General features: G+C 34.3%; 1 protein-coding gene and 1 non-coding gene across 2 annotated transcripts in view; one reads left to right on the top strand and one right to left on the bottom strand.

Moving 5' to 3' along the window:
- Window positions 1–16,686, top strand: part of LOC140143716 (twitchin-like) — a 108,944-nt gene that overhangs the window by 76,355 nt on the left and 15,903 nt on the right. The window contains exons 38-53 of the mRNA XM_072165529.1: window positions 2,008–2,064; window positions 3,024–3,056; window positions 3,335–3,373; window positions 4,892–4,945; window positions 5,751–5,807; window positions 6,671–6,703; window positions 6,973–7,014; window positions 7,752–8,102; window positions 8,847–8,918; window positions 9,228–9,308; window positions 9,998–10,078; window positions 10,259–10,333; window positions 10,797–10,841; window positions 11,345–11,377; window positions 13,686–13,718; window positions 13,865–14,197. Of these exons, the coding sequence (XP_072021630.1) occupies window positions 2,008–2,064; window positions 3,024–3,056; window positions 3,335–3,373; window positions 4,892–4,945; window positions 5,751–5,807; window positions 6,671–6,703; window positions 6,973–7,014; window positions 7,752–8,102; window positions 8,847–8,918; window positions 9,228–9,308; window positions 9,998–10,078; window positions 10,259–10,333; window positions 10,797–10,841; window positions 11,345–11,377; window positions 13,686–13,718; window positions 13,865–14,197 (1,419 nt within the window). The remainder of the gene's footprint in view (window positions 1–2,007; window positions 2,065–3,023; window positions 3,057–3,334; window positions 3,374–4,891; window positions 4,946–5,750; window positions 5,808–6,670; window positions 6,704–6,972; window positions 7,015–7,751; window positions 8,103–8,846; window positions 8,919–9,227; window positions 9,309–9,997; window positions 10,079–10,258; window positions 10,334–10,796; window positions 10,842–11,344; window positions 11,378–13,685; window positions 13,719–13,864; window positions 14,198–16,686) is intronic.
- Window positions 1,434–1,505, bottom strand: Trnav-gac (transfer RNA valine (anticodon GAC)). Its single transcript has one exon. It is a non-coding gene; the product is annotated as a tRNA-Val (tRNA).

Here is a 16,686-nt window from a genome sequence, read left to right as displayed (position 1 = left end):
GTACGTCAAATACTCGGAGTCTGTGGAGCGCTTAAGGGATCAAAAATGAGCGTTTATTGCGTTTCGACAGTATTTTTTGTGGAACATGAGAGCACCTCAGACCTATCGAATTGCATTCTGAATACGAAGCATGTCTTTCTGATATCAAATAATTTTAATTTTTGAAAATCACAATATAATACAAATTTTATGACAAATTATAAAAATTTGATATTTTTCAAATTTTGATATATAACAGTCCTCGAAGTAAATTATATAAAACTAATGACATATTCTTAAAGTGTATGTAGCAGGGAGGAAAAGCCGACGGTCAATTGAAAATTTTGACCTTTCATATTGAAGATATGGATTTTTTTCCCAAAAAGACCTAATTTTTTTGGTGTTTTGGGAAAAAAATCCATATCTTCAATACGAAAGGTCAAAATTTTCAATTGATCGTCGGCTTTTCATCCCACCTACATACACTTTAAGTATAAATCATCAGATTTATAAAGTTTACTTCAAGTACTGTTAAATATCAAAAATATTAATTTTTAATGATTTGCCATAAAATGTGTATTAAATTGCGAATTTCAAAAAATACAAATTATTTGATATCAGAATGACATTCTTCGTATTCAGAATGCAATTCGATATGTCTGATGTGCTCTAATGTCCCACAATAAATACTGTCCAAACGTTCATACCCCAGCCCTTAAGTCTTCTTCATTTTGTAAAATCTTAAAGATTATATGGCATCTGTTATTTTGTTTACATTTGGAGCACCACTATTGTTTACAATAAAATACTGGCAGGCAAAATGCATTGTTGAGTAAATGGGTAAGAGCATTTGTCTGCCCAACCCTTTCCTTCCCTTATCGGCGAACAAGTTTAAAATTGACCTTTGTAGTAGGTACTTAAATTTATGTTATTTATCACAACACGAAAGAAAGTAATTCATTCCAAGTGAATTTTGAATTTGAATTTCAAGAAATTCAAGATATTTGATTGTGTATGAAATGTTATACTTTACTTCTTGCCTGCCATGGAACAATAGAGGGTGTCACTGAAATAAGCAAATGATATCACTTGCCACATCATCTACTATTATACGTTTCATCTACGGTGACACCTTTGACGTCACGTTGGGCAAATTTTATTCAATGTAAGAGGAGGTTCATGTATGTGAAGGCAATTGAGCAAATAGATCTGTAATCAATACACCGCCTTGATTTGCTAGGAATTGAATTGCATGTCTCATCAAAACCCCTCTTCATAAGTGACAGAGGTTTCATCGAAGCTGGAACAAATCAAAGATATGAAAGATATGAAAGTCATACATACAGGGGAAAGAAGAATTACGCATCGCACACTAGCACAATTAAACATGAATTTACAAGTGGAAACATTACATGCATAGGCAGATATACCAGAGTACAAACTCCGGACATACCTGCCTGTGCGGGGACTCGAACCCCAGACCTCTCGCTTGTCGGGCGAGCGCTCTACCACTGAGCTACACAGACTGTCCCTGATAAACAGGACTACCAGACTTCAGGACAGAAGTCTGGTACTTATGGATATGAGCAGTCATGCGGGGTAAACAGTACAAACAACACATTACATACCAGTGTACGAGATCAATTAATGATCAAACAATCAACCTTGCAACTATTAAGTTTTAAAATATGAGCTAGCATCTTTGGTATCAAGGGTTACTCGACACGAAAATATATAATTTTGTGTTATCATGTTCGCACGATTAGCCGATTACTTATAACAACAAACCCGTGTTATAGTCAAAAATGTCCGCAAATAATTGTTGCTTCAAATGACTTGATCATATCATACAATTACTACTTTCCAAGCAATAAGATATACTGACAACAATTGTCACGAAATAAACGTGTCATTAGGAAGAAAGATTCCCCTAAAACATGACAAAGGTTGCTTTAAATGATTTGTTAGCATGTTAAACTAACTTTCTTTTTTATAGCATATTTATATAATCATTGTTACTTATTACAGAATTGATAACTTTGCCAGTTACAGAATTGATGACTACGGCTGTGTCAACTACAGAAGGTACATCTCACCTTAGATAGAATGCACTCATCGACATCTATGTTGTTTCGTTAGCACCATTTCGTTTTACTCGTTTTTGCTAGAATAGTAATTTTTATCATCACCTTGATCACTTAAGGATATCTTAGAATATAGAATTTCATACGCTGCATTCCCATTGTGCCATTTAGACCACACGAACTATATTAGGTTAAAATTACTATTTTGTCAAATATTAAACTTTGGCTGTAAGTGTTTAACCCAATATTTTCCCTCATTTCTTGAAGCCACGCCCTCCTTCCAATGTAGTTAACTTTGAATCCAAAATGCTTGGTAACTGCAAACCTTGATGCAAAAAAGTTAATTTCAATGCAAAAGTAATAACAATATTTAGTCCTTTATAGCGAGGGTGGTCTGAAAGGAAAGATCGCGATGCGTATTTATTTTTAAAAACTAAAGTCGCCGTCACCATTGTTATCAAAAGAACAATAATGATATAGAATTGGATCGATTGAGCCCATATTTTAACACTCATATCAAGACCAATAAATATTGGGCGCAAAGCATCCAATTTTATCATTATTATGTTTTGGATCCATTGGATCCAATATTTTCACACACTTGGACTCACCAAAACATAATAATGACGCAATTTGGATCTTGTCGTTATAAATTCACATCCATGGCATAGTGCATGATAAGACGACACACATTTCATATAGTTTATCTGGCATGAGGTAGGGAGTGAACTCAGGACGTATAACAAGCCGTTTTGTGTAATTGTCATGGACGAATTTGTCCCGGAAATTTGTGCTCTTTGCCCGGGTTCCCCAGACGACATTTGGACATTTCAAATCTGTCGTACCGGTATTGCATTTGAAACAAGAATAATTTTCAAATTTTTTCTTTAAATTAAATTTGAAATAAACTTATTTCTTATTATGTAAAACATATTATATAATACATTATGTTTATTTCAGAGGAGATTACAACAGCGCAACCACCAACAGAAGGTACTATCCATTGTTGCTTCCCTTTTGTTCACTTTTTTCTTTTACGTCTTATAAAATTATAAATGAAGGTTAAAGTTTCTAGAACCCTGTCACTCATGTTAAAACTCAATATTTACACTGTGTTTTAACATAAAGTTATTATAGTCAAGTAAATCAATCGATACGAATGATAACAATTCAGCAATATCTCAAAAAGCGATGTTAGCTCACATATATATAACGTCAATGCCTATTATAGTATCTTGAGTAAATATAATAAAACGACATTTTTCTTACAGAAATATTTATGACAAGTACAGCAACTGAAGTTTACACAGGTAGAATCATATTGTATGAAATGGAATGACAATCATCATCATCATCAACAACATTCGGCATCAACATCTAAATGTCTTATCATGGTTTTATTTTGAGTTTTGTAATGTGGAATCAATTCATCATCATGTTCATGATCAGTTTTAGCATTGATTTGTTTCTAAATGCATTTGTAAGTTTGTTGTAACTCTGGTTTCCATCGACAGGTCTTCAATATCATCATCATCTTTTTATTGTCATCATCTGGTCACTAATGCATAGCTGAGCCCGGTTCTCAATAGCATATCCTTGCAGAAGGTCCACCCAAAAGCACTTCTTCTTTATACAACAGACACAACAAATAACAATTACAAGTCCAAATGTTCAGTCCAAAAGCTACAAAATGAAGTTGGTATCGTACCATTTTAAGTATAAATCAAGAAAGAACGTTCTCAGAAATGATCAATTTGCTAAATCATGCTTAAGGCCTTAATAATCTGAAATATTCGCCACAATGTCTTGCACCATCACTGTTTATATAAACTTAGAAAAGAATCTATTTTGAATTATGTCTTAGAGTTAAATCATAATATTCAAATGCAATGATGCCATAATTGTGTCATTGTTATTAAGGGGATACGCGTTACAATGTTCAAACTTTAATGCCCGCTGCGCTGGCACCACATGGTGAGACCATTAGACAAGTTAAGGTATCAAAATAATTTGGGCTTCCCTACATTTTTGACACATAATCATTGCACCTTTCTGCTCATTGTCCGTTGATTGTACATGTATGTTTACACTTGTTCGCATTTTAGTCGTCTTCATTTGAAATAAAATTTATAGATGATGTGGCATCTGTTACCCTCTTTACAGTTGGAGCACCGCTATTGCTTACAATAAAAAACCTGGCAGGCAAAATATAATGTTGAGTGAATGGGCAAGAGCATCTGCCTGCCCAACCCTTGCTTTCCTATATCGGCGACCAAGTTTGAAATTAAACTTGAAACTTTGTTGTGGGTACTTTAATTTAGGTTACTTATTTATCACAACACGAAAGAAAGTAATTATTTCCAAGTATACTTATACTTCTTGCCTGCCATGGAACAATAGAGGGTGTCACTCATAATTAAGCAAATGATATCACTTGCCACATCATCTATTATACGTTGCATGAAAGCAATGAGACATGATCAAAGAGACATTTGAACAATCAACCGTGTAAGCATTAACTTTTAAAATATCAGTTAGCATCCTTGGTATCAAGTCTCACCTAAGACGATACTTCATCATGTTACAGATTGTATATACGTTATCATGTTAATACGATAAATCGGTTACGGCAAACCGTGGTATATTCAAATATGTCCCCAAATAACTGTTGCTTTATTTGATCACATCATACAATTACAACTTTCCAAACAATAAGATAAACTGACACCAATTGTCACGAAATAATTATGTCATTAGGAAGAAAAATAGATTTCCCTAAAACATGTTAACATGTTTAACTCAGCATACTCATATTTTACTTCATACAGAATTGATCACTTTGCCTGCTACAGAATTGATGACTACGGTCGCAACTCCAGAAGGTACATCTTACTTCGCATGGAATGCACTCATTGATATCTATGTCGTTTCGTTAAAACCCTGTCCATGTTCGCATCACATGATTAGACAAGTGAATGTTTCAAATTTCGATTCCCCAACATATTTGACAAACAATTCTTGCCCGTTTCTCGTCATTTCCATTGATTGTACATGTATATTCATATACTTTTTTCTTCGCATTTTAGTCTTCTTCATTTTGCAAATAATCTTATAGATGATGTGGCATCTGTCATTCTGTTTACATGTGGAACGCCGCTACTGTTGGCGGGCAAAATAAAATGTTGAGTGGGAGCATCTGCTCTGCCCAAACCCTAATTACCTTCCTATCGGCGAACAACTTTAAAATTTAACTTGAAATTTTGTGGCATTACACTTCTATCTAGATTCCCTATTTTTCATAATAATAATACAACTGAAAGATATGAGAAATTAAAGATATTTACTTGTGTGCAAAATGTGATACTTTACTTCTTGTCTGCCATGAACAATATACGGCGTCACTAAATTAAGCAAAATAATATCATTTGCCACATCATCGTCTTAGGTGTTACAAAATGATTATGTGATAATTGACTTGATGATACCATGCAATTACTTTCAAAATAATCAGATATCAGTATGCATCGATTGTCCGAAAATAATATCAGTGTATTACAGATTGCGTGATTACGTCAAACACCCGTCATTTAGAAATAAATAAAAGATGTAAAATGTAGTTTCAAATGATCTGATAGCATGTATAACCATCTGGTATCATATTCATACAATCAACTTTACCTGTTACAGAATTGATAACTTTGCCAGTTACAGAACTGATGACTACGGCTGTTTCAACTACAGAAGGTACATCTCACCTCACATAGAATGCACTCATCGACATCTGTGTTGTTTCGTTAAAACCATTTCGTTTTGCTAGGATGGTTGTTTTTGTCATCACTTAATCACTGTCATTTTTGCACTTAAGATGTAGCATAGAAAATCATACATTACCTTCTCATCATGGCCTTGTAATGAGGTGACACGTGACGTTAAACTGGGAACATATAGTGTCCTAGCTTTAAAACTTGCACCAGTTCAGATCAGAGGATGATTTAAGGAAGCCCCATCATGCACTGTAAAAGTGTTATCACTAGAGTTTCAACTGCCACTTTACTTTTCAAATCCCATTGAACTCTGTGCAAAAGATGTTGTTTTAGAATTGCCCGTGTGTCATTATTACTTGGTCGATTTCAGATCTAAAGTGATGTATGCATGAAGGATAATTCACACCTTCTGTAGATAACATAACATGTGAAATCGACCAACTTTTTGAAGGTGTTTTTACGGTAAATATATCTGTCCAAATTCAAATTTAACCATGCACGTGTGTATGCAGTGGGCGGGCAGTGGTGTCATGTTCACTCACACAGCTGTGCTAACCGCAAGACTTGCTGGGAAGTGGTTAAATCATCCTCTGAGTTCAGATATAGCTGAAGTTATTGAACAATAAGGTTATCATTGTTATCAGATGTTCTGATGCTGCGCCACGATGCTGCTACCTCCAGCATATCAATTCCTAACATGCAGTCGCAAGGAACTTGGAGAAAATCATCTTAAAGAAGCATGCAAATCCATTTTTGCACAAGTAGTACAAGTTAATGCTGATACATTTTGGTAATTTATAAATGTTTACTCAATACACCAATTTGATGATATTTTTGTTTCAGATCTTACAGATGAGCCCTCCCTAGCACCGTCAGGTATAAATATATGTTGAATGCACTTTGTGTCCGTATTGTTTCATATATTTTGTTTAAATTCTCTCTGTTATTCATGATTGTCAGCATCATAATTTTTGGCTCATCTTCAGTGGAAACAACCAATATCTCAATACTTGAGATCATTTCATTCAAGCGCAACTGTTACTTTTATAGTTGTAACAATCATGTATATTATATGCATGATTGTAGCCATATTATTTTCAAGATGCAGTTGTTATCATTCTGTTTTCTTTGTTTTATTGTTTTAGATGTTCCAACCACAGAAGCACCTTATCGCACAACGCCTACAGGTAGGCTCACAGTTTTGGTCATTAGATAAATTGATTGACAAATGGAAAATATAATGACGTTTTTGCCCCGGGAAAATACAGTTCAGATCGTTTTATGGCAAATTATTTACAAATGTATATTTTTCTGATGTGCTTTCAAAAATATTGTGCAAACGTTGCTTTCCGATCCCTTAAACCATAATGTACAATTTCCCTCATATCTTATTTCAAACATTATGAAATAATATTAGTAACAACTGTCAGGAATATTTTCTGGTCATTTTAAACTGGAATAATGAGCAAAAAAGAAACAAAACCCACTCACTATCTTGGCCGCTTAACTGTGGTGTTTTATGAGGGATTCAATGTCTTAGTAAGACATTAATTCAAAATTACCCTGTTGTCCCACAAGGACAATGGATTTGTCCGATTCCAATTAGATGTATAATCATTACAAATATGGAAAAAAATCAGATTGGAAAAAAAAAATGATCGCACATTATGGTGATATCTAGGGCGCTGATTGGGCAGTCACCAACCGCCTATTATATTACAAAATTACATTAGCCGAAGATTTATATGATGACATTAGTCCAAGATTTGCATGATGTTAGTGCCATTACTTCATTTTTAGGTGTTATTTGGAATGTTATCCTCAGGCATAATTGTTATTATTATTATTATTATTATTATTATTATTATTATTATTATTATTATTATTATTATTATTGTTATTGTTATCATTATTATTGTAATAGGCCCACGGAGTCTAATAAAAGAAGTAGAAGCATTCGGTACTGAAGACACAACTATCCGTGTTTACTGGTATCCACGGAAGGACGCAGAAGGTGATGAAATAACCGGCTACACCGTATCATACCAACTGCTAACTGAACCGGAAGAAACCGAAGGTGTACCAGGACCTTTGAATGTTACTGCAACTCGATTCAACGTCGATGCTTCAACTCTGAACACTGATATTGAAGGGTTAGAAGAAGGAGCTTTGTATCAAATCGTTGTTTATGCAAATACTTCAGCTGGTATGGATCCTGGATCAGATGATGTGTTTATTAGAGTGGAAAAAGATGCAGTGGGAACGTCGAAATTGGGTAGGTAGATAAGGCACATAAAATTTAAGTGTTACCCGCTGTATTATGTCAATGTTATGTAACAAAATACTGTTGGTTCAATGTTTTTAATTAATAGTTATCATTTAAGGTTAGCAACTATTTTTACCTGCTGCGATTTGGTAGTTCACAGCATCTTGCGAATGGTAGTGAGTTTTGGCAAAAATTGCATTGATCATTTCATAGCGAGTGTGTAAAAGAATTCAAATATCGCAGACATACTCTTGTAGGTCCTGTGGTTCTTGAGTTATGTTGTAAAGAGGGCTGAAACAACAACACTTTTGTAAAACGTACATAACTTATTCACAACAATAAATCAAGCGTTCAAAGTATAAGTTTTCAAATTTTATGATTTGTAGAATGAACTCTTGCAAAACATCAAAGTGTTATTTTTCAATAATATATTGATTTTGATAATTAAAATCGATTTTTGGCTGCTTCGACCAACAATAAATCGTGTAGCCTTAAAGAATTGCTTTTATGAAATAAATTGGTTTCACTATGTTACAAACCAAGTTCTTTAAATATTTATCATTTTATAGTAGATAAATATATTAATGTATAAATAGATAAATCCAAGATATACATCCAAGATGGTTACAATCATCCAAAGGTAAAGTGCTCAACCGTAATGGGAGCTAAATAATTAATATTATATTATATTATATTATATTATATATATATTATATTAACGAAGGTTAATTATTATGTACTATCTTTACACAGATGAGGAGTTCGCGAAACGTGCCTTTAGAAACCATGTAGTAAGGATGCTTGCCAACGAAGATGTACCGGAAGGTGAGTGAAAACTAAAGCGATTCAGTTATTTTTTTCTATTGCAAACAATCTCGAACCATGGTAATCATGAAGTAGTTCTGTGTTTTGCGAAGCACATTTTGCGAAGCACATTTACACCAGCAGTTTTAAATGATCGTTTATATCATCAATTTATATCAACAGTTTTAACATCAGTTTTATGGTATTTTGTGGAACAATAATTACAATGATTGATTGCCTATTCGGATGCGCAAACGATGCACACAAATTAGGTCGATATTAATTCACACAACTCCTAAATAATGTTTTATTTTCATTTTCATTTCAAAGACGTATCCCCGTATTTAGAAGGAGCTGATTTTGCTGCGCTGGGAGATGCGTTTATCCTATTATCAAACGAACAACGTCCAGGTAATGTATGGGACTAATTGAATTTTAAAATGATATGGAATTGTCTCATAATTTTATATAACATAAACATATGAATAAAAACATGATGTTGACACAATATTTGAAGTACAAAGTGGTCAATGGTGTCTCCAATAGAATATATTAAAATAGAAAGATTTGAGCCAGGTAAACCAACTTGATGTGGGGAACAAGACAAAGACAAGATAAAAACTAATGCAGTATGTAAATCATGGAGGTGTACACTAACACTGCACTAGTAAAAATTAAAAACCATCCAAATCCCTGTGGTTTTGGATTTTCACCAGTACAGTGTCAGTGTACACCACCATGGTTTTACATACTGCATTAGTTTTTATCTTATCTTTGTCTTGTTCTCCATATTAAGTTGGTATACCTGGCTCGAATCTTTTGAAGTAGTTATTCAAATTAACAAATATTTTCCTGATTGTTGTTGAATGGTCAGTCCATAATAGACGATGGTAATTTAAACAAGTAACGTATGTATTTAACTAATACCTGTTTAGGGAATTGATAAGATGTTTCTTGAGTATGCTTGAAGGGAAATGGTTTATTGGAAAGCGCAATTTATTTGGCAATATACCGTATGTGATTTACTGTAATACTCAATACAAATTCATCTTCGAAATATGTTTTTTTTTAAATAGACTTATTTCATTATCATTTTGCAGGAACCAATGTATCATCAGAGAGTGGCAACAGCACCATATTAATCTATTTATTACAAACATTACTAAGCAGCACTCCACCAGGTAAGGAAGAAAGATTCAAAATAAAGGAATAACATGTTGCACGTAACTTTTACCTTAGCAACATGATACATAAGAAAAATGATGTTCAAGACAAAAATATGTTATGATACTTTAATAAAGAATATAACAAAGTACAGTTCCTCCTATATTAACACTCCAATTATTATGTTTTTGCGATAGGTTTGGGTGACCAAATAAACAGCTTTGTTGGGTATTGGAGGCAATATGTAGATCTTCCAGTAGTCACCACAACAGGTAAGGTTATTATGATATTGGGCTATTCCAGTTGAAATCCATACACCCCTATGGAAGACATAACATGGAGTGTGAATTTCGAATGGGGTTGCCTAAATGGGTGGCTCCATTGGAAATCTACACCCTTCGTGTGGGAGATTAAAAGGATGTCTTCCATAGGGAGTGTATGGATTTCAAATGGAATAGCCCATATTATCCATTGTCTCAAAATAAGAAATTTATCTTGGTATCGTGATAATTTCCTCAGACCCTTACAAGGTATTGTAATAGGTATTAGCATTTTACTTTGAAAAAAAATCAACATTAATGTAGTGCTAGTTATTAACAATTAAAATCAACACATGTCCCTCAGGTGAACATATCCTACCCAGGACAATATGGATGCAGTATCGCTGGGGCTATAGTCGATAATATGATTACGATTTTGCAATCTGCTAACTCAACATTTTTTAATACCTTACAGCAACAATGGAGATTTTGGAAGAATTAACTACTGCCAAACCAATCGGTATGTTACAAAAAAATTCTTATTCTTTGTTTTTCTTGTGTTCTTTAAAATTTAATCTGCGACGGACGTGACGCTACATGAATATGTTGGCCAAATGTTGCTAAATTAATATCTATTAAATGTCTTTATTTCCTTGTATGGACGGCCAAGATCGCATACTTTATTAGATACCCGGATTAGATACCATTTTAAAATGTAATATGATGCTTAATCTTAAGTCATGTTAGTGATTAATATTGAAAAAGATACACAGATTATGTTAACTTAAGAAGGATTTTAAAACTATCTAAATGTCTGCGAATAATGGTAACAGCAACAAATCACTGCACTAGTAATGGCAAATTAACTTTATGGGGCTAATTTGAATATACTTGTACAAAGTAACATAACTGGGATTTAACCTGAACTCTGTCATGATATTGGCGAAAAATGCCATGAAAGTTCATCTCTGTTAATCAAACTTCATTATCTAAAAACCGAGTAACATTGGCTTAAATTTTCAGCTTTGTTTACGGAGGACCTAACCACAGATCTAGGTATGATATGTGTGAATGATTACTTCAAGTTCCGCACGTTGCATGGATACTTGTGTTCTGTCATAGCGCTAGGTCTTTTTACTTTCTGTTTGATATGCTATCATTATAAAACATTTCAACTCAAACATCAACCATTAGAGTAGATTGCGGCTAGTTCTTTTTCAGAATTCACGTGGTTTTATTTTTTACATACTTGGCAGGGGAGCCAAACTATAATAGTAAACAATAGAAACACTGGAAAAGTGAGTTTAAAGTTCTATGCTACTAAATTTGGTACACTCACCGAAGCGCCTTTTCACCGACTCAACGAGTGTCTTCAGCAGATTACTATGAATTACCCTGGTCCTTTGTTGCTAGTGATGTTCTTAATCATTGTAACAAAAACGTTTGTTGGGAAATCAATGTCGACAAATTAAAAGCTTGTTTTCCTGTTACCATAATGCTATTGTATAACAGGTCTTATTTCTCGATCCATTAGGGACGCACCATTAGACATCAAGGGGGGGGGGGGGTTAAGAAGTTGGGGTCGGGGAAAAAAAAATTTTCGCCGCCGGCAAGTTTTTTTAAAAAATTTCATGCATTTATACACAGTTACGTGGGGGAAGTGGTTTTTTTTAGTGTTGGTGGGGAAAGTTTTTTTTTTTGCTCATGTAGTGGGAAAATTTTCCTAGCCCCCCTTGAAGTCTAATGGTGCGTTCCTTACGCGTATGCTCCTCTGATGGGGTATCATACATTTGATTAATTACGACTTTATGCCAAGGCTTTATCGATAGGCTATCATGGTTGGTGACAAGATAGCTATTAACCACACACTGTCTTGAAGCTGTGCAAGTCCTGATTGAAGCTACATGTGCTGGTTGAGCATTCCAAATGCATGCAGAGCCTGGGCGAAATGATCTGATGCAATATCATCTTGCGCCTTGAAATATTCACAGCAAGATGTCTTATTTGATTAGGAATCATTACATCTTTATTCATAATACAAATTGCATCTATGAAGTACATAAACATTCATTTTGTGTGGGGTTTAGCACGTCGCATGTGTAGTAGTCTTTAGATCATTGTTTAGTATGTATCATCAGATCATAATGTGAGTTTTGCCATCTTGATAAGCATAAATATCACCAAAACATTCCGACTCAATTTCCAACTGCTCATCTCATTATATAGCTCATTTAAGAATTAAAAAACAAATAGGTTCTTAAATATCTCGTATTTCAGACACGAAACGAACAACGTTTGTGTGCGAGCTGTTTCTCGTTATGTATAAATTGATGGTTCTTGCCACTGGTTACAATTGTTTAGTGTCTGACCATATTATCATCTGAATGTTTTGTTTTTCAATTTTTTTAATATCATCTGGTAGTTCCGTTGTGTTAATAAACGAGTATGAAACATACCTTTTAGATACGGCACATAACAAAGAGACCTGAAGTGTGGATTAGACGGTAGTCCATTGCATATAGACTTACATTACCGCTCTACCTTTGCCATTCTGTGTGTTATGTTTAGTTACAAGTATCACGAGACTATTGTCAGATATGTAACCAGTCGGCAATGTAGGAGTAGGATATATTTCCTCAAAATTACTTCAGACACTCGGTCCTAAAGTCCACATTGAGACTACTTAATTTTTTTCTGTATTGGCTGTAGACCCAAGTGTTCACAACTTTCATCGAATAACAACTTCATTAGGTTTAATATCATCAACCCCCGAGAGTTGATAATACGTCTTGCATCGGTGTAAAGTGGTAGGCCGAAACATTTTTCGCTTATATGCATATACAGGATGGATCCACAATTAGACAAGTCATTTGGTGCTGTATTTTAAACGTTTTAATATTTGGATGAAAACCACAAGCTACCACATAAGGAGCGTTCTAAAAGACGGTTAAGATAAAGCTATAAGCTGCATGAAGAAGTTACTCAGAAATAGACGCATGCTAGTTATTATACTCTTTCCTTACCGATTTCACGTGGAACTCATCCTTCTATTGTTTATCCTTGCATCTTCTGTCAGTGTGAATTTTCTTGCTTTTTGTGCATGCGGAGTCCACACAACACATACATTTCTTCATCATTAAAAATAATGCGTAATACGATACAGTTTTTTACAGACAGCATGATTTCAAAACTTTTAACATGATACTATTTGAAACGGGTTTGTATGTACACATTTCAGCATGTGTTAGTGTTAGAAATGTCATGTTTTCTTACGCAACCATAGTTTCAAGTCGATGAAACATAAATAAGCCCCTTGTATCGCTTTAATCAGTTTCATATTTTTCTTGATATTATATTCATTTAGGTGGTGAAGGAAGCGGGGGAGAGGAAATGAAAGGTATGTGCAACATAAACTTCCAGTTGTTGTAATAATATCAATGTCACAATTAGATTCACAATCACCGCCGAACCAAGAATTATGTTACTTTCATCCCTTCATCGATTATCATTAATATGAAATCGGTTTTTTTTTAAAATTCTCAGTAACAGGAGGAGGGCCATCCAGTGTGGTGAAAGAAGTAACCTACCGTTCCGTTGATTCCAAAACAGTCAGACTACAATGGTTCCCGCCAAAAGATACCACGTCTGATATCAAGTCATACGCCATTACTTACCAACAAGTAGACAGCAAACGAAACCCAATAAAGGATCTAACAACAGTGACTGTAGACTCAAAAGATACATATTATGATCTGAAAGATCTGGAAAGTGGAGTGGAGTATGAGGTTATTGTGTATGTGGAGAATTCAGACGGCAGAGGGCCACCCTCAGACTCAACTTACCTATCGTTTGACAAAGATGCAAAGGAGTTACCACGTGAGTAAAAGGATAATGTCAAATTCAGTTGAACAAGTTTAATGTATGCCTCATTTGTAAATTACACACACATGCACAATTGAACTCAATGTGAAAATTAATAATGTGATTATCATCCTAAAATATTTTACACCAATTTTCAAGACTTTTGTCAAAAGTACTCAAAAAAAGAAAAAAGAACAACCGTCCTAAAGCAAAAATGAAACACTTAAATTACCAACTGTCCTTAAGCAAGAATGAAACACTTAAATTACCAATCATCACTACCATGCGCCATCAGGTGTGTGTATTCACATGTGATGCACGTTTCAAAGTTTCCATTGAATCAGCATACGTTAATGAACATTCATTAGTGTAATAATTTACAATAAATCACAAGATTGTAGAGGCATGATTTTAAGCATGGGCATTGTTATTCACATTTGTGATGTTAATTGTTGCATTATATAGTTATAATCTAAAGCAATGCAAGAATCCTTTTAAGACTTAAAAGTGATCTAACTTACCCGCTAACATGGCAAAGGAATGGCATAATCACTCTAATTAAAACATAAAACATAAGTAAAGACCGCACAATAAACCGGGACAACAAATATGCGGGTTTTCTTTGATTTAATGTGGCACTACACCCCTTGATAAATTTGTGACTATTTGTGCATTTTTCTCAAAAAATTATAACACTGGTAACAAAAGTTATGTATATTATAGGGGCAAGGAATCCAGTTACTACACTGGAATTTCAGTGACTCAAGACAAGAGGTACGGTATTTATGATAAGAAAAGAGGAACTGGTAGAATGTACCTCATTTCTTAACATATATAATGGACCACTTGTCTTGAATCACTGAAATTTTAGAGAAGTAATTGGATTCCTTGCCCCTATAATATACATACCTTTGCAGTATGTAGTTATTTTTGAGAAAAATGCAAAATTAGTCACGAAATGTATAAGGGGGTGGTGAAGTACCACTTTAAAGACTGCATGAAAATGAAGAACATAAACATGAAAAAATAGATATTAAAAATAAAAGTATTGTGCTTGTCAGTGTACACAAGAGAGGCCCACAAGCACTGTCTCTCATTTCTTAAATGCTATTAATTCATATTTGTGTCATGTCCAATTAATATTTCAGTCAGCAAAATCTCAAAAGAAAAGCGCAATTAACTGATAGCATTTTCTTGTACATGTAAAGAAACGGGTATAGTTTTTATTCTACGGCTGCAACGTGTTTTTTTTTTATTTAACACCAAACATAATTTGTATAAGTCAGAGAGAAATTCTCTGTACAAAATGTATTCGAAAGCGAGCATGTACATGAAAATCAAAGTTAACGATGAAAGGCTTATCGCTTATTTTATGCAAAATTCACGAGGTTATGCTTGCTCCTAACCAATGAAAAAAGGCATAATAAAAAATTATATCTCTTTGAATATCAAGTATGCTAGCTTATACTACAAAAGGATTAACAGGTAGGTCTCATGTTAAATGTATAGACAGAAATGATATAAGCGATTTAATACAGGTCATGAGACAGAAAGAATACAGAACAATGTAAGCGAATTAATACAGGTCCCGGTACAGGTCATCAGTGGAAGATCTATTCACAAAGCTTCACAACCAAGCCGAAATTGCCCATCTAATAATATTGCTCATCGGATGTTGAGTTACATACTTGTGCACAGACACCTCCCTCCATCCAATGCACTCAATAGGTAAAAAAAAGCTGGACACACAACATTAAGTTATTGTAAAAGTTCATGGGAATGAAGGAGATGAATCATTGTAAGTGGGGAATTCAGGGGGAAGGGGGTTGCTGCAATTTAAGATTGTCCTCTGTGTGTGTAAAATGTACTAAGTGGGTGTGAATAAGAGCCGAAAACGCACCTCGGACAAAAATTACGATATTGGCTGTTAATTGCCGCCTAGCGTCCCATTCGGAGTGAACACCTTCCCACCCTTATCGATATATCTCCACACATTCACAAAAAGATCATATATAACCGTATTGTCAAAATAATAAAGGAAGTGCAGACTTGACATTAATTATGGAATATTTCTTCACGAAGTACCACGACTAATTTTAAATGGGTCTGCATAAACCGCACGGGTTAAATATTTATTGGGTGTGTCGGGAGATGGTGTCGTATATTTTTTGATAGAAATTTGTTTTCCTTGAGTTTACACTATGATGCTCATAATGTAGTGAATTAGCTTAAAATGGTGGATTCAAGGAGACTGGATTTGAGTTTTGTGACGGGTAAAATTTATAAATTTGGGCAACATTATTCTGATTTTGTCAAAATTTTGAAGTTTGGGCCTTGGGGTAATATTCACTGAACCTAAATACCAATAATAAGTGTTGGTCAGAACTAAAATACACTTGTAATTTACTAGTTATGAATGTGAAAAAATGGCTCTTAAAAGTGGTACGTACTCACTTAATTGTACACAACGGAAGTAGTGAGTTCATTGGACAACCAGGAATGCG

Source organism: Amphiura filiformis, unplaced genomic scaffold (assembly GCF_039555335.1).
Source record: "Amphiura filiformis unplaced genomic scaffold, Afil_fr2py scaffold_26, whole genome shotgun sequence".
In the NCBI taxonomy this organism is placed as follows: domain Eukaryota; kingdom Metazoa; phylum Echinodermata; class Ophiuroidea; order Amphilepidida; family Amphiuridae; genus Amphiura; species Amphiura filiformis.
This window is presented reverse-complemented; position numbering and strand designations above follow the sequence as displayed.